Source organism: Excalfactoria chinensis, chromosome 4 (genome assembly GCF_039878825.1).
Source record: "Excalfactoria chinensis isolate bCotChi1 chromosome 4, bCotChi1.hap2, whole genome shotgun sequence".
In the NCBI taxonomy this organism is placed as follows: Eukaryota; Metazoa; Chordata; class Aves; order Galliformes; family Phasianidae; genus Excalfactoria; species Excalfactoria chinensis.
Window position 1 is genome coordinate 77,695,142 of NC_092828.1, and position 22,856 is coordinate 77,717,997.

General features: G+C 41.4%; 1 protein-coding gene across 7 annotated transcripts in view; it reads left to right on the forward strand.

Annotated features, from left to right (window-relative positions):
• Window positions 1-11,980: 11,980 nt before the first annotated feature.
• Window positions 11,981-22,856, forward strand: part of DACH2 (dachshund family transcription factor 2) — a 259,076-nt gene continuing 248,200 nt past the window's right edge. For 5 of the 7 annotated variants that reach the window (XM_072336231.1, XM_072336233.1, XM_072336234.1 and 2 more), the window contains exon 1: window positions 11,981-12,560. In XM_072336231.1, coding sequence (XP_072192332.1) covers window positions 12,073-12,560 — 488 coding nt within the window. In that variant the 5' untranslated portion in view covers window positions 11,981-12,072. Of the gene's footprint in view, window positions 12,561-13,554; window positions 13,584-22,856 lie in introns of those variants that run through there. The other 2 variants (XM_072336239.1, XM_072336238.1) reach the window with 2 other exon arrangements.

Here is a 22,856-nt window from a genome sequence, read left to right on the forward strand (position 1 = left end):
GCTCCACCAGAGAAGAGCCCTGTTCAGGAAGGAAGATATCCTATTCCTGAAGATGCCTGGTATACGGATGGGTCCAGCAGAGGCAACCCGAGCAAGTGGCGAGCTATAGCATACCATCCCTCTACTGAGACAATCTGGTTTGATGAGGGGGATGGTCAGAGCAGCCAATGGGCAGAATTACGAGCCGTGTGGATGGTTATAACTAAAGAACCTGGTGATGGCATCCTGAACATCTGTACGGATAGCTGGGCCGTGTACCGGGGGCTTACTCTGTGGATTACGCAGTGGGCTACCCAGGAATGGACTATCCACGCCCGACCGATCTGGGGGAAAGACATGTGGGTAGACATTTGGAATACAGTCAAACACAGGACGGTATGTGTCTGGACCATGTCTCTGGTCATCAACCCCTGCAGTCACCAGGAAACGATGAAGCGGACACACTGGCCCGAGTTCGATGGATTGGGAATTCACAATCCGAAAATATTGCCCGATGGTTACATCAGAAGCTACGGCATGCTGGACAAAAGATAATGTGGGCAGCTGCTAAAGCATGGGGGCTGCCTGTACAGCTATCTGATATCGTCCAAGCATGTCAGGACTGTGACGCTTGCTCGAAGATGAGACCAAGACCGTTGCCTGAAACAACATCCCACATTGCTAGAGGATATAGTCCTCTTCAGAGATGGCAGGTTGATTACATTGGGCCCCTCCCTCGGTCTGAGGGGGCGAGATATGCCCTGACCTGCGTTGATACTGTAAGTGGACTGCTGCAAGCCTATCCCGTACCAAAGGCAAATCAAGCATATACAATTAAGGCACTCACTAAACTGATGTCTGCATATGGGACACCTCAAGTCATCGAGAGCGACCAAGGGACTCACTTTACTGGAGCGATGATACAGCGCTGGGCAGAAGAGAACAACATTGAATGGCGATTCCATCTGCCATATAATCCAACAGGGGCAGGCCTTATTGAACGCTACAATGGTATTCTTAAGGCTGCCCTGAAGACAGACTCCCAGTCCCTGCAGGGGTGGACAAAAAGATTATACGAAACCCTGCGGGACTTGAACGAAAGACCTCGGGATGGCAGACCCAGTGCTCTGAAAATGTTACACACTATATGGGCCTCCCCTCTTAGGATTCAAATTACAGGTGCTGATAATGAGGTAAAACCGCAGGTTGGTAATGACAATAATCTTCTGCTCCCTGCCCCTGAGAATCTAAAACCAGGAATCCATAAGATAAATTGGCCCTGGAAGGTGCAAGTAGGACCCAAGTGGTGTGGCCTACTTGCACCTTGGGGGAGACTATTGGAGGTGGGAGGTTCAGTTACCCCCTCGGTGATAGGTACATGGCCTACTGACATCGTGGTCAATACTCCGGTCTTTATTGCTAAAGGGACACCCATCATGTCCCTATGGCAGATCAGGACTCCTCCTCTGGTGCCAGATATAGTTATACAGCCACAGATATCTGGCCAGAGGGTATGGTATCAGAGGCCGGGACATAATCCGGTGCGAGCAGAAGTATTGACCCAAGACAAGAATACGGCCTGTATCTTGCCCTGGAGGGCAGACCTTCCTCTCCTGGTACCCTTGAAACATCTGTATTACTCTCCCTAAGATTCTGAGCCTCTAGGACCATCAGAGAACAATTTGTGTGGACTGATGAAACGCAAATGGACCTGCACCTCGAGATGGCTTGTCTCCAGTAACATCTATCAAGCACTGGCCCACGGAAGATCGTGAATACCCATCCAATCATCATTTGAATAACATCAGCATTCGGTGCGACGGGAAATTGTATCAGCGTCGCGTTGGGTCTCTGTGATAAGGGAAAACTCACCTAATCATTGGTTCACGCTGTGAAGGGGTGGAGTGTATGGGAGATTGGTAATCACAGCCTGAACCTCTGATTAATCAGCTGAGGCAAGTATGGGGTCAGCTGTGGGAGCACAGGTGAGAGTGATGTAGCTGTGCTCCCGGAAGGGGTGGAGCTTGACTCCATCCCCTCTGAGACCTCATTTAAGGGCTGACTCCCACTGGAGCAGTATCTCTTGGAGATCGCTCACCAGGGAGGACTGCCTCAGCTGCTTCAGTCAAGGCACCACCGTTGGTGAGTTTTCCCTTTACTCATTCACTTATATACCTTCTGTACATTTTGTTTCCATCTGTACATTTAAAACCAATACACTGGATAAATTATAAGAAAAAGCAAACAAGTCAGAATGTGTTCAAGCATACACAGTTGAACCTTATCTATGTTAGTAAGGAAATAAACTATAAACTCTAGTAGAATATATTCATTTTGTATACATAACAAGTATATTTTTACAGCTTCTTTAAATGTTCAAAAGGTAATGGTGTTTTTAAAACATTCCTTTAAGAGCCAATGCCCTCTGTTTCTTCTCATCTACTGAAAACGAGTCAGAACAAAATTTGGTATCGATAACATCAATATAAATTGAGAATGACTGAAATTATGCAATTATAAAACACAATGTTACAAAAAGCAGAGTTTGGTGCTTTCTGCACTAGCAACTCCATTGTCTGTATATTCCAGCTTCTGAAGTCTTGGTCAAGCAAATGTCACAAATTGCCAGTAAGCACCAGACAAAAGTAAACTGATTGGATATATAGCCCTACAAAGAGTATATAAAGTAGTGCAATAAATCAAAATTAGCAAATGTGCGTGTCTAGTAGTAGTCAGTTACAGCCTTATTTTGTTTGCAATATTACTTGAAGCAGTTTTTATTGCATAGTAAGAGATTTTCAGACGTATGTTATCAGAGTTTAGGAAAAATGTATCTTTTCCAGCACATCTGGGGATTGTATTGATATGAAAAACTAATCTCTTTTGTCTGGAAATATTCCTTTTATTTATTTATTACATTTCTTTTATTAACTTCTTTAGACTTGTGGCCAGTTAGGGCATGGTATTCTTTCCTTCATTGACATGAGTTTGAAGCCTTGAAGCTTCATGATGTCTGCTAACTGATTAAAAAAATCATGATGTGTACAGATAGGAATAATTATCTCACTGTATATACATCCTTAAAAACATGCACAAATACCAAAGAAAACAGTAGTTGGTCTGGGAGATATGGCATATCATGCAAACAACAAAAATAAAACCACCACCAAAAAGGACCAACAACCTGGAGAGTGCAAGGCTCTCATGCCTCATTTGAGGAGAATGTAAAAGTAAAACATCTTTGACTGTTTTTTTGTAATAAACAGTAGTCTTCTCCACTCTCAAAAATCATAAATGACACATGGCTGAAAAGAAAAAAAAAAAGACAGACCAAGACTTTAAGTTCTGAAACTGAAAAAGCTCCCTTCGGAAACTTGCCATAAATATTACCATATAATTAAAGGGCTTAAAGTAGTCCATAAAGCTAAGTGAATTGATGTGTCTCATATGCAGTATTTTTACCTAGACTTCACCAGAGAAACCATAAACAAAAGACTATAAAGGTCTCAGATGAAATGAGTTCTTGCAGGCTTGGATTCCTGTGAAGACATACTTATTGCTAAGGACTCAAACACGAAACTATATCCAGGAGACACCTACAAGTTAGGAATGCGTAACAGGGAACTATCATTTATATCAGGAAGTTAAAAAACTGAATTAGCTGTATCAACTATGAAATGATGGAAACAGATGAATAAATGTAATGAAGCAAACGTAATGTTCCCTTTTATAAGTCTTTATAAGTCTGTGTCTGAGGTTGAATTTTCCTTAGTTGAGACACGTTGCGTCTGCTGGTGCAGCACTTATTGCTCCACAGCAAGAGCAGAGATTTAGTTCAGACTTTACAGCTGCAGTGGTGAAAACTTATGAGCGTACCTGTGGGTACAGAGGGCCAAGAGGAGCTGCCAGACCCTCTTACTCTATTTTCCTCTGAAAGAACATGAGAAAATAGCTGTCAATTGTAGGAAGGCGATTTGGGGAGATTTTCTTTTTACTATTTAACGGACTGTGACTAGAAAGAAAGCTATGAGCTTCTACAGCTGTCAGTCCTGCTTGTAAGAAATGGGAATATGTGTGATCACTTCTTATTTTCAGTTAAGTACATTTTCTAAAGCCACATACAGGAAATACTTCCTTATTAAGCATTCCTCTCTCAACATCACAATCAAAAGAGTTTTTTTGTTTTTTAATTTAAAAGATCCTGGTTAGGATTTCAGAACCAAAGAGTAGCTATTTTGGTTCAATGAGATTTTAATGAAATCTTAAATTGAATTAGACGCAGCTTGTCTCACAGAAAGGAGAAAAGTACTTGTTTTTCTTTCAGATTGTTAGCTGGTGCCAGACTCTGTGTAACAATGCTTTTGAGAATTCAGAAAGGACACTTATGATTTAACATCTATTTTTCATCTATTAATCCAGACACAGTACACACTCCACATTACCGCTAGCTTTTTTGTGCAGAGAGTAAGACATCCACACTGCACTTCTGAAACTTTAACTAAGCTATACATGTCTAGGAAAAGAATGTTTATACTGTAAACATTTTGTAGGTCAGCAATATTAAAGTATTTAGTGATTTTTATATGATGTTTGTGTTTTAGTTTCTCTTCAGAATATACTGCAATGATTCTATGATTCTATGATTTGAAACCCACATTTCAACACCATGGCCATGACAAGCATGTTATCTAGTTCAGGCATTCCTACAAACAGAGTGATGATGTGTAAAACTAGAACAATAGGTGGTCAAACCTGGTTGTACTTTAAGTAAAAAAACAGGGTGGAGGTTAACAAATCACATAAAGTTGCACTCATTAGAAGCCATTTTTATCCTGTTAGTCTTAGCATCATCTTTTTGGAGACAAGATCCAAGCTTGATGTTTGTCAGTCCTAGAAAGTTACATCATCCTTCATTAATGTAAAAGCCCTTTGATAAGGTGATTTCCACAACAGCAGAATTTCCAATTGTTGCCCAACTTCTGACTATTTCTAGAAATACAACTGCACCTCTCAGAGCAATTTTCCATCACAGGCTCTCTAAGGGAAGGAAGACTTTCAGCCATTCTAATTCTTTAATTCTGCTATGCACCTGCAATGACTCAGAAACTCTAAAGCAGAACTAAGGAGAACATGGTGTTCACTCCCTGCTTTTGTACCTACTTAGCACCTTCTGAGTGACACTGCCTCCTCTGTTCGACTAAGTAAATAAAAGGAAAGAACAGAGCATATTTCTTCAGATTCTGAAGGCACTGTATGAATATTAATTCTATATAGCTTATATAGACTCACTTATTGACCCATCAGTTAAGCTGGAAGAGCCAGAATTTTTCCCCCACTTCAGAAGAACGCTGTGCAGTTGTAAATGTTGAGGCAGATTATTAGGAAGATTTGCTAGAATAACTACTTAAAATGGTCACATTCATTTTAAAGAAAAGAAATATAATTGGTATTTGCATAGAAGAAAATGGATGAATTTAAATTTCAGTTGATTATAATTATTGTCATCATAATCATCATCATTATCTTTGTATGTCTAAATGACTGATTCAAAGAAGAATTTTAACACATTTCACATGTCAGAGCAATTCTTTTCTATTTTGTGCTTTAGTGCTTATGGTTTTTCATTTGCTTTTTTCAGTATGAAATTTTCATGGAAGCTATTGTAATCTTTTTAAAAGGTGGAAAGATGTTTCAAAAGAAGTCAAATTAAGAAGTACTGCATACATTCATGCATGTTTACAGAAAAACTCGTACACTGATACTGAGCAATGGCACACAAAATTTCTCTTAGAACATTCTGAACAGTAATGTTCTACCTGAGTCTGGACTGCTTAACCAGATACAGGATTTTAAATGGTTATACTTACTTGCTACTCAGGGGTTGCAAGGCCTACAGATTACTGGCCTTAATTTAGACGTTTGCTTTTTACATCTTAGACTGCCTTCTAAAAAAGCATTAAACATTTTTGCTAAAGAAGAACCAGAAGCTACAACATTCTGGACTTTATCAACCACAGATGGTATTCAGTAATCTAAATGGAAGTATTTATAATGCTGTTAATTTGCATTCTAAATGAAATGTTTCTAACCTTCTCATGCTTGTGTTTTAGTGACCAAAGGGTAAAACTGGCATTTACCAACACAATTAGTCCAGACAAGTTCCACTGACTTCTACTCGAAACTTCAATTTGATTTAGTAAGAACTGGCAACACAGATTGACGCTACCAGAAGAAATGTTGTGTTTTTAAAGATAGCAAACTAAAATTTGGTACAAAGCAGAACACACACAGATGCCAATTTCTATCAACAAGAGTTCTATTAATTATGGAGAAGAAAGCCAAGAAGTATCAGTGGAAAAAATACATTTAAATTCCTTGAAACAGAAGCAGGCCCAAATTTTGGATACCCAGATAATATCTATGTTGTGAAGTGATTTAAACCTTTGTGACTTCATTAACATTTTAAACAAAAATATTGAAATATCTACAGAATTTTTAAACACAATAACTTATTAATGTTTCTTCTCATGCTAGTAAAAGATATGTAGTCTCAAGTGATGTAAGTCAATTATCTCTGTATGTGTGAAATGCTGTAACAAGATCAATGAGACCTGAACACAAGGAGGCATCTTAGGATAACAGCTGCAGATGCATGCACTCCCTGGGAAAAAATAAACAAATGAACACACGCTGCTCATCTCTATGTTTTGCCCTCCCCCACAAAAAATCCCTGTCATTATCCTTTCCAGTTGTTAAGCGCATAAAAAGAAAACCAAATGAAGTCAGGTAGCAGTCCATATATCAGCACAGGCAAAGTACCGTAAATGGTCACTCTTAGAGCAAAGATAAAATGGATGCTTTGCATTTCACTTTTGAAATTTGTTCTTGATGGGACTTAATGGTCAGAGTATACTTAGAACCACTGCTGTGTATTTAATGGCTGCATAGAAAACTGCAACTACGTATCTTTACTAAGATGAGGTTGAGATAATTACCTTCACATTATTAATAATTCTTCCAATTGGATTTCCACAAAGTAGATTCAATAAAACACTAAAAATATTTATTCAATAAATCAATTACACTTCTGATTGAGTCTGGCTAAACATAAGTTATTTTCTCATTGATAAAATCATGTTTATGAAAACCCATTTTCATGGGAACAGTTCTTAAGGTTTTTATTGGAAAATACTTTGCTGTTAGGCAGAAGATAGGAGAATTAATGAAAAGTCCACATGAGCCTTACATGTTTAAATAAACAACAAAAAACCTCTGTATTGTTGCTTAAGCAGAATCCAATGTCCGTGTTTAATAATGCAAAAAATGTAAAGAAAAATCAAATACCTTCTTATCCCACTAGATGGTGGTGCCTTCAGATTAGGGTTGAGATGCTTTAAAAGACTGCAGAAACACTTCTTTCTTTAGCTGACCTGTGAGCATAAAGAGTGAGAGATGAGGTTAATCTTATTCTTCTGGGGACATTAACGAGCATTCAGGTGTAATGAATGCTCAAGTACATATGATTGTGTTCATAGTTTGTTATAAAGTGTGTTTTAACTGCGGTATACGTCTAATGGCATTAATTTTTCTTCCTGGAGAAAATACAAACAATATTGAACTTTATTATGATTGTACCTGATGTAATACAGTTTTATTATATTAAAGGTCCTGGCTTTGCCATTTTACTGTCTTCTATCCTAAATCAGAATCAAAACCCAGATTGAAGTAGCAAGTCATTGGCAACAACTATATCTTCTATTCATTTCAGTGGAATGATTTTAAAGCACTACTCCCATTTTTCCACAACAAACATATGGCTTGCTTTCCTGGAAAGCAGCATTTACACATCACTTAGACAAGAAGCAACTAACTAAGCAAAAAGGGCACATCTCTTCAGTTGTAAAAGTCAGGTAATATTGTAATGAATAAAAAGAGTAGATAGGACCTCGCTTGATCAAGTATCTTTGTCCTTCAATTTTCTCAGGTTCCTACAGTAAATGGTCAAATCCTTCATGTGTCAAGTACAGCTTGAACTGCTGAGTTCAGCGCAGACTGTGACCTGGAGCAGTTGCCTCAAAAACTCTGTTGCGGGTTATCTGAAGAGCAGACAATCAACTACTCAACTACTGCTGAGCAAGCCTACAGATTCAGGCTCACACACCGCTGGAACACCGTGTTAGAGCATTCCGAGTATTAAACATACATACAGTGAGCTAGCCTGATGTCAGTCATGCCCAGAAAGGCCGTCCATAGCAAGACTAGAGCTTACTGTATATACAGCAACCCTTGGGCAAATTCCTGTTTGCACATGGTTGCTCTAGACTGCTTTCCCAAAGGTCCTACTAGGTAATATCAGAAGGTAGTCAGTGATTTCTGATTAGGTGCTCCTGAGTCTCCTGTTGAACGCCATTTGTGAGACTTGCATTGAAAATAATTTTGAATTGTTTCAATTACCCTTAAATATTATTATGTACATTAATAGTATGAAGAATTAGAAGTGGTCTTATGGATGAAAAACAAAGGGCAAGACAAGCCCTAACATTAGGCTTTCTGTTTGTTCTTTTCAAAGATGAAGCAATGGTACAGAAACACTGAGAATATCCATAAAGTGTTTTGGAAAAGACAGAGTTAAGAGTCCCAGACTTACGCTGTAGTCCATAGTTGTTTCTTAGTGTATTTTGCTTCACATCACCCTGCTTCCAGATGATTAACCAACTGATTATAGTTGTTCTGAATCACACCATGACGCAGTGTGATTCATATTCATCTTCCACATGTACCTTTCCATTTACTCTGTTTCTCTTATTCTAGTCTTTCATTTTTCAATTCTCTTGTTTCCACCCCATTTTCTCTTTCCTTTGCAGGCAATGTACATCAGCATGAGTAGTAAACTACCAAGATAGGCCAAATTAGTACAATTTCCCAGCAAAGATGCAGACCCAAAAGCCTCAGTAAGAATGTCACTGCTGAAACAAAGTGGACTGATTTAGAAATGAATGTGGATGTGTGATTATTCTGCAAGGTGTTAATTACTGGATGTTAGAATCTACCCTGCCTGTATTAGGGAGAGAAGACCCACTCTTACTTCCTGTAACAAGATGGGCAGGATTTTCTAAAAGCCTGAATAAAGAAAATGCACCCCACTCATTGTTACTCTCCACCATTAGAGGGTTGAACTGCAGCATTTGCCAGAACTGCATGTTCCTTTATTTCAATCTACCAGTAAAACTGCCAATCACAGGAAATACCTCTAATAACTCTTCCTTTTACTTAATAAGGAATATCACATCTTTTAAACATTAGAAACAGATGTCACTGCATTACTTCACTGCTGATGTATGTAATAGAAATGACACACTAATTAATTTAATGCAGTATAAATGTACTGATTATTTATCATGGCTGACAATAAAATTATGAAAACATTCAATTACAATCAGTGGTAATTCATTATTTATTGATTTTGCATTATGCACACATTAATACAATACATTTGATTAAAGAAGAGAAGGGATCATTCCTCTATTGATACTTAGACATTTAGATTCATCCGTTTTACTTAAAATCCGTGATGTTTAGATGAGAAGTTTTAATCCACACTTCTAACAGCAAAACTTTCTTGAAATGTCAGAGCAAACTGAACGCAAGTACTGAGCGCTCGAGCATTTAGAAAAAGGTGGATAGTAAGAAGATAGTAAGATTGTAAGAAGATAGTAGATAGTAAGAAATTCACCATGCATCTTCATGTAACTATATCTTCAGAATTCTTTTTTTAATTAACCTGCCTCATGTTTAACTGCAGTAAACTGAGGCACAACACAAACTTCATGACAGATCTTTCCAGTTTTCTAGAAACAGAATTATTATTTATTAATTCCTTATTAGTTTCCTTTTCAAGCTGCCTTTATTTTTTTTTATCACTGTCCCCTCCTAGCCAGTTGTGTCACCCCTCATTTTCCCTGTAGGATCCCCGTGAGCCAGCAGGCACACTCATGCCAGCTGTCTGTAAGCAGGTTGAAAGCTGTTGACTGGCCCTAACCAAAATGAACAGGGCTTTCCTCTATTCTGTAGCACCAGAAAAGACCTCTTTCACATTTCACACCAACCAGGCATTCATAGTGATCATTAAAGTGAAAACAAGCAAACTGAATCTTTGTTTGATATTTTGCCATAGGTACATGGCCAGTTTTTACATGCCACTAGTATACAATGCAGTAATATCTCAATGACTGACAGTGTTAAAAAAATCTATTTTGCATGCCAGTCTAAAATTAACAATATTGAAACTTAAATTTCAGATAAGTGTTCTAAAATGCTTGTTTAAGCTATAGGGAGACTTACATTCAAATTGCATCCTGCTGGACTCTATTCAAACAAACCATCTGGATACTTTATAAATGACAAGATATAACTGCATGATTGTAAGGCTTTGGTAGCTTTGCCTTGTCAGTAATAAAATTACAGGCAAATAAAAATATTCATTGATATTGTTTATTTCTATATGCATGGCTGAACTGGGCAGCTGCCTGGTATTAATTCTCAAACCTTGAGCATTTCCTTAGTTTAAGAGCAGTTCTGCTCTCCATGGATAGTCACCTCTCAAGGGTACTGTTTTTACTACAGCCTTTATGATTTTATATTGCTTCACACCAGTCCAACTTGCAGGGTGCTGATGCGCGAGGCTTCCTCTGGCCTTGCAAAAATTCAGTCTTATTTAGAAATATGTTTAGATTATGGAGGACATTAAAGTCAAAAAGGAAAAAGAATTCTCACGGTGGAATTTGATTGTCACATTAATCTCGAAGTAAAAAAAAAAAAAAAAGTCTTTAAAAGGGCAAAGCCAATGAGAAATTCTTCAATCTGATTTATTAAATCTCCTAATAGCAATTATGTCCTGTAAATTAACCCCCAAAACTTCATATTTGAAGTCGGCTATTTAGTATTTGTATCGATTCTACCACATAAAAATCTCAAGATGAGTTCAACGCTCAACTGCATGAAACTTCTTGCTAAGTAGATAGCCCCTGTGCCAAAGAGAATTAACAAATACACCAACTTAGTTACCATACAGTCATCTCTCCTTATCTCAAAAGGGATTTCTCATAAAGCAAAAATGTCAGATTGTACAGAAAAAGTGGCTAGCTCAGCGAGCTTAACAAAAAGATGGCTCATACGGGAAGCGCAACCAGGGAAGTATTGGAAAAGCTCCAATGGCATCCAGGCTGGATGTGGCTCAGGGCAGCCTGGTCTAGTGGTAGTGGTCTGTGGCAGGGGGGTTGAAACTCAATGGTCATCACGGTTCTTTTCAACCCAGGCCATTCTATGATTCTGTGATTCCATGACACATGTTTTGGTGGTAGTCACCTGTTCGCTTTGCTTACTGGATGCTGTAGAGGAAACAAACAAACAAAAAAAAGAACGGGATAAGTTTGCAGAGTAATTAGCTTACAGAAGATTAAAAAAAAAAGTGCAAATGAACAGGAAATCGGGATGTCCACAGAAAGGACGAGCGGGTGCTCGTCGCACCACACGACCTCTCCGGCGGTAACGGGGCCCGCTCGGCTCCAGGCCGCGGCTGCGCAGGCTGAGCGCCGCACGTGCTGCCCCAGGCGCGAGGAGGAGCCCGGTACTACTGCACCTGAAACGCAATCCACGCTGCACCGGATTCTCGGAACTTCCCTAAGACTTCACGAGACTTTCTGACCTACGGAGGACAGCGAGGAAGCTCCCGCACACCCGGCAGCGGGACGCGACCCCCGCACTCCCCTCACGGCGCTGCCCGCCGCCCCGCCTCCCGCCGGCAGCGCCACCCCGCGCCTCACACCCCGCGGCCCAGGTGCTGCGGCCGGCGCGGGACCGCCCCGCCCCCCTCGCCCGGCAGCCAATGGCCGCTCTCGGCCCGAAGGCGGGTGGGGTTCATTGGCTGGAGGGCGCCGTCACTCTTCCCCCCGGCGGCGCTGGGGAGGGGTCTGGGAGCGCGGCTGGCGGCGGCGGCGGGCGCTGCGTGTGGGAGGGCGGGCGCGCGGCGCTGTTTTTAGTAGTACCGCAAACAGCGCGGCGAGAGTGCGCGGGGCTGCGGGAGCCGGGCTGGCCATGGCTGTCTCCGCGCCGCCCGTCATCGCCGCAACTTCCAGCGGCGGCGGCGCGGGGGGCTCGGCCGGCTTGTTCCGGGCGGACCCGCTGTACTCCAGCCCCGCGGAGTCCCCGCGCCTCACCAACAGCCTCGTCAACAGTTTCCTCTCCGCGGGCGGCGGCGGCGGGACCGGCGCGGGCGGCGGCGGCGGCGGCAACGAGTGTAAGATGGTCGACCTGCACGGGGTGAAGGTGGCCTCGTTCCTCGTGGAGGGGCAAGAGCTGATCTGCCTGCCGCAGGTCTTCGACCTCTTCCTCAAGCACCTGGTGGGAGGGCTGCACACGGTGTACACCAAGCTGAAGCGGCTGGATATATCGCCCGTGGTCTGCACGGTGGAGCAGGTCCGCATCCTGCGTGGGCTGGGGGCCATCCAGCCCGGCGTCAACCGCTGCAAGCTCATCACCAGGAAGGACTTCGAAACTTTGTACAACGACTGCACCAACGCCAGGTGAGCGCCGCGCGGCTCTGCTCCGCCCGAGGGGGCTGAGGGGTCCGCGCGGGGCGGGCGGGGGGACGGCGGCGGGGCGGCGGTGGGGGCAGCGCGGCCGCCTTCCAACTTCTCTCTCCCGCAGCTGGGCGGTCGGCGCTTTCCGCGCCGTCTCTTCTTTTCAGTTCCGAGTTTCCTCCGTTATTCTTAGTGGCGCTGAAAGTTTCACCTCGTGGCACTAGTTGAGGGGCGGCGGCAACACTAGCAGCAACAGCAGCAGTAGCGGCGCGCTCTGCCCGGAGCGGCCCGGACCCAAACTGTTGCTTCGAGTGTCCCCGCGATCACCGCGCACCGCAGCTCGGCGGGGCCGTAACGCCGCGGGGAGAGCGCCGGGTGCCCCGGACTCCGTGTGGCACCGGTGCCCGGAGCTCCGTGGCTCTCGCGGGGTACATCTCTGTACCAAATTCGCTTCTGCGGTCGTTACCACGCGCGTCGCCGTGTCTGAGGACGGCGGCTGTCGGGTGAAGTTCGCGCTGGCCGCGGCCTGACCCTCTTTTTTGTTTTTTCCCTTGGTGAGCCGAAACAGGACGGACCTTCGCGCTGGGATGTCTGTTGTTCCAAGTTCTGTCACGCCCAGGGTGACGCCTGGGAGACGCTCGTAGTCTGTTCCTCGGCGCTGGCCGTGCTGGATGCCGGGGCCTCGTGCCGCTGTGCGCGCAGAGCCCGCAGGGGCCGAGCGCCGCGCTGACATCACTGCCGCCGCTCTGTGGCCCCGTGGCTCCGCTGTCCGCGCGGCCCCGGCGGCTGCTCGGGACGGAGCTGCGGGAGTTGTTCCTCGGGCGCTTTGCGCGGGGAAACTGCGCGGAGGCGGCTCTGAAACTCGGCTGTGGTGGAAGTTGGCAGTTGAAGAAACATGCCCTTCCATTGCAGTGACCCTGCCAAAGTTTGCATCAGAAGAACGCGGGGTCTCGTTTGACGATCCCTTAGGTGCGTTCCGGTGTCTGATCTCTTACAGCCCGTCACTGGGGATGAAGAAATGCTGAAGTGCGGGATGCTTGAAAAGCGTTAGTTCGCGACTTCACCTTTCCTTCGGCCGCGACCTGTGGCGGCGGTTGGGAAAGGCGGAGCGGGGCCGGGTGTGTGTGTGTGTTTGTGTGTGTGTGTGTGTGTGTGTGGTGGGGGGTGGAGTGTGGGATGCGCGGGCGGCTGTGCAGCCTCTTGCGAGGCCAGGGCCGCTTCGGGCTTGTTTCTACCTCCTCAGGAGCGGCTGATCCCTCTTCGTTGCCTAAAACACTCCTTACTTCCTAAAACATCATTCAGCCTTTGCTTATACATCGCTTAAGAACACCGCTGTCTTGACGTATGGATAGCAAGGTGCTGCTGCGCTCACGGTTTCAGATGCAGTGCACGATAAACGTTATCAGCGCGTAGGAAACTTTTCTCAAGTATTGCAACTTAACGACGTTAATGGTATTCTGTCACGCTAATTGAATGCGTGCCTCGTCGCTTTATTTAGAGTTCTTTTTTCCTCCACAGCACAGATTTCTCGGTAGAGAAAGCTGGATGCAAATAGCTAAATACATGGGATCTGTTTTCTCGGTTGCTGCGAGCTGAGCGGGGCACCCCTGCAGTGCCTTGTACCAAACGAACACGTGGGGTAGGGCTGTGGGCAGCTGTGTGTGCAGTGCTTGGATTCTGCATCTGGGAGCTCCAGTCTAGCGCAAATGTCATCCTTTAGGAAAGAAATTCTTAGTATTGTTCTTCTGCGTGACTCAGGAGTTGCTTCCAGATGAGAATACTGTTCATTGCTTTTGTAATGTCTATTCTTTTAATTCATAGAAATTTATATGTAGTTTGAGCACTTTAGATATGAACTTTAAAACTGTTGGAAAAAGCAATGAGAAATGTTGGTTGCCATTGTCTTCTATGTTAGCTGGCTACTAGAAATCAACGTTTCTTACAGTACTATGCACTTTAATTAACTTCTAGTTAAAATGCAAACAATACGTATTTGAAAGAAGAGGAATTCTGCTTCATCTACTCTGTTACTTTTCTTTTTAAGCTTGCTTGCTTGCAGAGCTCTTAAGAATGGCAGGGAGATGTATGTTTAAGCCAGAAGTTTTCATGTGTTAGGTGTGCGGGAGGAGCGTTACATACTTGGAACACCAACATCTTTGACCTTTATATGTTTCTAAAAAGTGTGTGTGTTAATTTCATTTGTGTACACAAAATGTGCTCATCTTTGATTGCCGTTAAAGAGTGACCGAATTGAAGAGTAACCGAATTGGGGAGCAAGGTTTGTTAAATGAAACCATTCGTTTCACCGCAAGTAGCATCTTCATGTGTGTGGTGAATGCAGTATCGTTAGGCAATTCTGTAACTTGCTTGGAATATCTTCAAAGATTACTGAAACGAAGGAGCAGAGGCTGAAATTTTAGCAGCAAAGAATAAGGTTTATTTAAAATAGAAAACTATCCTGTAGTTTTGTAAAAACATTTACAGCTATGTAGAGCACACTTCTGTGATGGTCAATACATCAGTCTGTAAGTATCAATACAATATGTGTCATCAAAACATTTTCTTCAGGGTTTTCTTATTTAAGGACTGTTTCCTACTGAAAAAGGACACTACTGGTCTGCTGCATTCATTGTGTAGTAAGTAACGCAGTATGTGAGATAGAATGCTTCCCGGAAAGCCATATTTTAGTACAATATTTTTTTATGATTCACTGTCCAATTGAGCTAATAGTTTGTGTTTTTTTGACTATTCACAAACAATAAAAGCCCTCAGAAAATAATTTAAGCTGTAAGTACAGGTATTTTCTGAGAAAACGAGGGTCTAGTTGTGTTGTCTATTAAAAGCTCCCCTAGAGTCAGCAGTACTCTGTCTTTCATTAGGAGAACGATGTCAGGATTATAATTAATGCGATCCAGTCATGTAGCACTACTCAGAGCTTCTGTGCCTATTGATTTTAAATGCAGACATCTGATTATATAAACTTCTTTGCTTAAGTAAATATTTAGTGTGCATTCAGACTCAACCAAACTTGTGATTTTCAAAGTGGTGACATACTGAAATCAGAAACAATTCGTTGCTGCTCTTCATTGTAGGAGAGATTTACTTAAAATGTTCTCTCAAGACTTACCACCAGCATCGTGGGTTTTGTTACAGATGCAGAAGTGAATTTTTCCACTTTCTGAATGAACTGCTTCTGCTTCTGGAAAAAATCCCCGTTTCTTTTTGGACACACTGCAAGTCTGTGCTTGTTTGGAAGTACCAGAATACTTAAACGTTTTCAACAGAAGCATATCTACTCTGGAGAAGCCTTGATTAAAATTCCCCTCTCTTTTCATAGCAGTAGAGCTTCCCATTTGAAGTGTAACATGCTTTTTCTCCAGAATGGAGTATTTGTATGTTTCGTGCATGTGTATATGCATAATACATATGTAATTTTCTACTGAGACTTCCACAACTGAAAAATGCTGTGTTTTTGTAGCAAAGACAAAAAAGCTAAACAATTAGGTATTAATGATATTCTTGTTGCTTGCAAAGACCTTTTGAATATGCATTTCTTCCCCTCTTTTTCTTTTCACCATTTCAACCTGCAGAACTCTTCACTGTCACTTCAAATCACACAATTCTACCAAGATAAAACAACATTTAAACTCATTTGCTTTGGGAGGGAAATTGAGCATTTGCACCCAATAAGCCTGATTGTGGAGCTGCATGCAAATTGTGTTTTGATTTATCTCTTTTGCACTTTTTTCCATTTGAATTGATCCTGCATTAATTTTGCCAAGCGGCTCTGTGAGGCTGCAGATGTTGCCCTGTGTTTAATAAATCAATGAGACAGATCTGAATGAATCACTTCAGATGGATTCTCTGCTCGGTTTGATGTCTAGATGTTATTCTTAGCTTGTTATCATGACAGATGCATTAATGTTCCCATACACTGCCAGCAATGTCAAAGAGATTGAAGCTTTTAAAGTGGCGGTATCCCCTTTTCCCCCTTCTGTTAGAATAACTAAATTGCCTTTAGGAATAGGTCAAAATATAAATTTAATCATGACATTATTGTGGGGAAGATACCAAATTTCTGTTCTAACACAAAGTTGCACAAACTCCGTTTCACATGGAATGATTAATTGTGCCCAAATAGTGTAGGTCCATATTAAAATCTAAACATAGGGTAGCTCCTTAATAGAGTAACCACTTTTTCAGCATTAATATTTCATTGTAATAGGAATGATCCAAATAAATAATATAAGACCAGGCCATGTTAAAAGTGTTACTATAAATAGAATATGGTTGTGTCTAAATTGTTTACAGGCTGATGTAAGGCTTTCTTTTAAAAAAAGAATAAGAATTATTTCTTTTAGATTTCAGCGTGGTTTGATTCAACATCTGTTGTGCAAAATAGGGGCATTAGTTAATTATTTTTCCAGCCTTACTGTTCAGTGCCTAATGCGTTAGGAAAGTTGTCAGTCACCATTAGTTTCTGATCTGAATAGTCTGCTGCCCATTATCTTGGAGCAGAACCTGTGGGACACAGATCATGGAGGAGATTGGAATGTGTCTGTGGGATTGGTTTTATGTTCTGGAGAAGGCTGTGTGATGTGTGAAGTCTTCTGCCATGAATAACAACGATTCTTTCCCAGGTAGGCTGTGCGCTGTTTGTGTTGCTTATCTTTAATATTTATTAAAACACGTGTGCACTTCTTTTGGAAGATGAAGCAGTAGTTTGTGGGTTTTTTCCATCATTTTGATAAACCAGATTCCTTTCTTTTTAATGTGTTAAAAGTTACTGCAACTGTTCCTTTTCCTAATCTCTCCAGAACAGAAGAACTTTGACTTTTTGTCATTAGGGCTTCTGAGAATGAATTGGAGAAACTGGCTGTAACAGATCTAGATTTATGTTGGCATTCTTGGTATTCTTGCTCCAGTAGTTTCAGTTCGATAAAGGAAACAATATATGTAATAGAAATTCACAGTTTATTCAAATGAGTTTAAGCTTGGCATTGTTGTATTTGCCTTTCTTTGGCCAATATATCAATGTGTGGCAATAGCATTATACTTGGACCGCTTCCAGAAGTGACCAGCTCTGTGGACGGGGAATTATTCTCACACTGGGGCTGTTGTTGGACGCGCAGCCTCTGTGTGTGTGTGGGTTTGTTTTCAGGGCAGGTGGAAATGAACTTTGTTAGAACTGAGGAGCACTGCAAGAATCAGTGAGTTAGAAAATGATGTTTGCTTATGGGGCAGTGGCCTTAGCGTGAGAAACTCATGTCCTTCCACTTCTGTAATTTCTGCAAAATTACCAAGGCGAGCATTCAGAGATGTTTTGAAGATCTGTCTCGCTGCTTTCACTGGCAGCAGAGTGGAATTAGGTGAGATCTGTTTGTCAGTGTTGGTGCTAAAGGTGCTGAAGTCGCAGCTGTCAGATCCTGCTCTGGTTTGGCTGTGCTTCCCTTCCCTGCCTGTGCTGGAGCAAGGGCAGAGAGTTTAGAAACGGTGGGAGGATCTGATCCCTTCTCATCAAAGGTGTGATGTGCATGATTAAAACATTTTTTTTCCCTACTCTTTATTTATTTAGTCTATTAAATATCAGTGAAAGACTTAGATATATTTGGCATTTTCACAGGCACTAATTTTTTTGTCTATTTTTTTTTTCTTGCCAAATCAGGATCTTTAATCTTTTCTCTGCATGTTCTAAAAGTGATAATCTTGAGTTTTCTGATGCTGTGATTAAAACTGCCCCAAACTTTAGTTTAAAATACCTATAAAAGAAAGTAGACAGGAACTTATGAAGTTCTTCACGTAATTATCAATGTAATAAAACCCTGCAGGTGTATGGAAGTGCAGCATTGTAGTGCTTTATGTGAATAGCAGAGAAGAAAAAGAGTGAGTATATTGCAGTCAGTGCCTCCTGTGACATGGTCTGTTGATATAAGCCAAGGTGAGACTTTGTGCTATGATTGGACATGTGCTACCATGTACAAGTATCTTGGTTCATAGTAATTCATGGTAATTTTGATTTGTGCTGCTTGATATTAGAACTGTGCCTTCGGGCTACGTGCTTCTCATCTTTGTTGCCTCTTCGTGGTTATCCAAAGTGACTCAGTCGTAGGGTGTGCTCACTTTCCCCCCATTCTCCGACCTGTAAGAAGCACCCATACCCATTAGCTAACATATTTGAATGTTGATTTCCCGTTAAGGCTACAATATCCAAATTCACAATTTAAATTTGTTTAATTACCTTCCTTTCTAGTAGCACAGTTGTGTTGTTTGTGTCTGCATAGGAAGTTTATTGTTGTGAATGAGTAAGGGGGGATTGTATTTCCTTGTCAGTACATCTTGACCTGCTAAGCCCGTTTTGCTCATTAAAACATATGATGTTGGAGCCTTTATCGACTTGCTGAAAAATAGCACTTCCCCAAAAAGTAAGAACCAGAAGAAATGAATAATGCTGGCTTTGTTCCTATTCAGTGTCTTAATGTGTAGCGTTTAGCAGTATGTGTTGGTGTGCGTATGTGAAGGTATAAAATGTTCAATTGGAAATGTGTCCGATGATCTTATCAAGCCTCTGGAAATTGATATCTGGTAGCAGCATTTAACCTACATCTAGTCTAGCTGCTATTTATGTGATGGGTTAAAAAGAAAAAGTAGTATCGATCTGCTGCTGGATTAAAGTTTAAGATCGGCAACAGCATGAGCACAAAAGGCTTTTTTTTATGATTTCTCAGCTTGCCATTGATCTACCAGTTTTATTGCATTCATTATTTATTAAAAGAATTTGCAAGCTAAACATAACGTTAAGCTAGTTTGCACACAGGGACTGCACTTAGGAAATTGAATGGAAATTGCATTAGAGATGAACATCTGTGCTATTTTTCCACTCGTGTGTTTATGGGTTTGTATAAAAGGTGTATTGGATTAACAGTTATAACCATTATAGCTTGCAGCAATATGTTAGAACCCCAAGCATTTAGTAGTTGTATAGATGGGAGTCTCTTTTTGCTTATGCTGAAAAGTATGGTAATGCCATCACAAACAGCGCCTTCACTGGATTATTTTTTATTAATGGATTTTTATTTTTTTTTAAACCAACAATGTGTAAAAATTGGGTATCTAGCAGTAGTATGCATACATCCTCTTACCAATACTACATAAAGATACATTAATATTATCGTGAATTGAAGGTTTCTACTGACAGTTTTAGTGGTATGAGTACTTGACCCATAGGCACTGAGGTATTGAAATGATCACTGATTTTGCTATACACAGAATGAATGTAAGCAGTGAGCTAATCTTTAATATCTGATTCTTTGGATTTTTTCCAGCAATTCAACTCATTTTCTGTCCTTCTTAACACAGGTACTTTGTGTGGTATATGATGGCATCAGTGAATCAGGTAGAAATAGTAACCATTTTGAAATGTGTTTCCAATTCATGTCTCAAGCTGTCGTGACATACAGTGTAGGGTAGATGCAGAATTAGAAGTTGTCTGCTGTAATACTGATTTTAGTTGTCTTTTTTTCCCTTATGCTATCACTGGGAAGGAGATTACTTTCATTGAATACCTGATTACTGAATAGGGAAATCAAAGGAAAGACTGCTTTTGGGGGTTTTGAGTGAAAAGTACCTTTTTTAGAATTAAAATGCTGCCTATTGTGTTTGGTCTAAAAGTATATGCAGTCTAGTCTGATTATGACTAGAATGTACTGAAATATGTCACACTTGGCATTGTCAGTGCACTTTTCTTTCACTTTTTCTGTTTGAGACTCAGCCTGATGCATCTCACCAGCTTGTATGGCTGTTAGGGATTTCCTGTACAAAGAAGCAGAAGTGTTCTTCGTGCCAGAAAGCTGCACTTACTCTTTTGAATGCCACCTCTACATTTTTGTTCTTCTCTTACAGAATGAATCCCGTTAAGTCCTAATGCTGCTTGGGATGGAGGTGGTTCTGATTTTTAGTTCAAAGAATCTCAATGCTCTGCAATTTTCCATGTTTTATACTCTCTGTTAATAGTCTTCACTGTTGTTCCCAGCCTTAGGCCTCTGCCATCACTGTTCTCATATCATATTTCAGCTGCCCTGTAAGTAGAGATGGGAAATACGTCAGTTACATCGATCCCATGTTAGATCTTTACACACCTTTCTAAATGTATGGAATTTTTCAAAACTCCAGAGTTTGGGAGAGTCTTTAGAACACCACAGAAACTTAATTTTTATTGCATTTGCTGTGGACACAAATGGAATTTCCCAGATAGGCTTGTGTGGCTGTAGGAATTACGCAGTGACTTTTCTGAGTTCTTACTTTTGTTGTTAATATTTTCCATAGCCATGTAAGTGCATGAAATTCCCTGCATGCAATTTTTCTCTTTTTTTTTTTCTTTCTTTTTTCTTTTTTTTTTTTTTTTTTAGTTCTGTCCAGTGTGTCAAAATAATGTTTAGCGTCAGGTGCTCTCAGGTTACTTTTAGTCAGCAGAACATTGAGTCACTTTTCTTTGCTGCTTCTAAGCCTGTACAGACATTGAAATTAAAGCAGAAGGCTTTTATTAATAAAAAGTTATTTTATGGTACAACTACACGGATTTAAAGCCATTTGACAGGGCAGAATGATACAACAGCAGAGGTTGTCAGGGACCTCCTGAGGCAACACAGTCCAATTCTTGTGCTCCAGCAGGGTCAGCTAGAGCAGGTTGTCCAGGTCCACGTTCAGTCAGGTGTTGACTGTGCTCATGGCTGGAGACTGCAGTTTTTCTGGGCAACCACTTTATAGAATTGAAATCATGATGCTATAGAAGAAAGCTTTTGATCAGTGTGCATTGGGATGGCTGAATTAGATGGGAGTTGTTGAAGCTGGCAGTGTACAGACCGCTAGCCATGGACACAGTTCCTGGGCTACCAACTCATCCTTTAAGTGGGCCAGTGCATACACTGCCACTGTATTTGCCTTTTCAGGAGCAGAATGCGAGTTGTAACCCAAGTGTCATCCGTGTCACTTGGGCTTTGTCTCACCAATTATTTCCTGAAACCCTATATGCACGTGCTGATGACTTGTCTTGTTCCCTACTGCTACCAGAGAAGAGTATTTTTTTTAATTTGTAATCCAAAATTGGTGTGGCAGTAATGAAACTCTTAGCACAGATGTTGTGCCAGTAGGGAGATTCAGTTACTTACATGTTCCAGTAACTTAAGAGTTGCTAATTAAGAAGGTCAAGCTAGTTTAAAGAAAAGATATTAAACGTACTTCTAATCAGTCCTATTGATAATGATTTTTTCTTATGCACATATCAGTTGTTTTTACTTAGTGTGGCTTTTTACCCAGTACACTTCTGTGATAGCTGAGTGACTGTTTTTATAACAGTTCATAAGAAAAGGCCCTGCGCTGGGGAAACAGTTTCCCAGTTGTGTTTTGTGAGGCTGATGGAGGCTGCTTGCTGTGCATCTCTGGAGCTGCCTCTTCTTTCAATGTGCATTTGAACTTTGTCTGATGCTGAGGAAGGCAGATCTCTCTAGATTGAGATGATACTAAAAAACAGGAGTTAGAAAGGAGTTAGAAGATCTCAATTTCATGAGATTTAAAATACATATTTAAAAAAAAAACAACAAACCAACTCCATTCCACAAAACCAGAATAAAGTAATTATGATCAAAATACTGGAAGTTAGAAAGCAGTATCAATAAGAATATCAATAAGAAAATCATAGAATGGTTGGGTTGGAAGAGACCTTAAAGCCCTCCCTGCCCCAACCCCTGCCCTGGGCTGGCTGCCCCCAGCCGCAGCAGGCTGACCTGGGCCCCATCCTGCCTGCCCTTGAGCACAAACAGCATTAAAACAAGGCTTGAGGTAATGAACTCAGATAGCTTTGTGTTGTCTCTGATGCATGATATATCATTTAAATATGCATCTGTAGGTTTGTGGGTTTGTTTTTTTTTTTTTTTTTTTTGTAGTTTTGTGTGGCTTTATTTCATAAGGCAATTGAGGTACTTGATACAGAAATGCATTGAGTTGAGGGTGCTTGTTAAGAAATTATTTTTACCAGCTGCATGATTGTTCTGATAGCTTCACTGAGAGCAAAGGTAAGTAACAAAGTGATCTGTCACAGTTCATAATGCCCTGCAGCCCCTCTGCTGCAGTACACATCCTTGTGGCACAGCCTGCTCTGGGCTGTACCCAAGCAGAAGGAGTCATGCATTGTCTGCTGCTGCAGCCATGGTATGTCTTTAGGGAGGGACTTCAGCAAAGTTTGGGCATTGGGCTTATTAGATCTGATGAGCATAAGCTGGGCAGCTGAGTTCTTACACTTGTGTA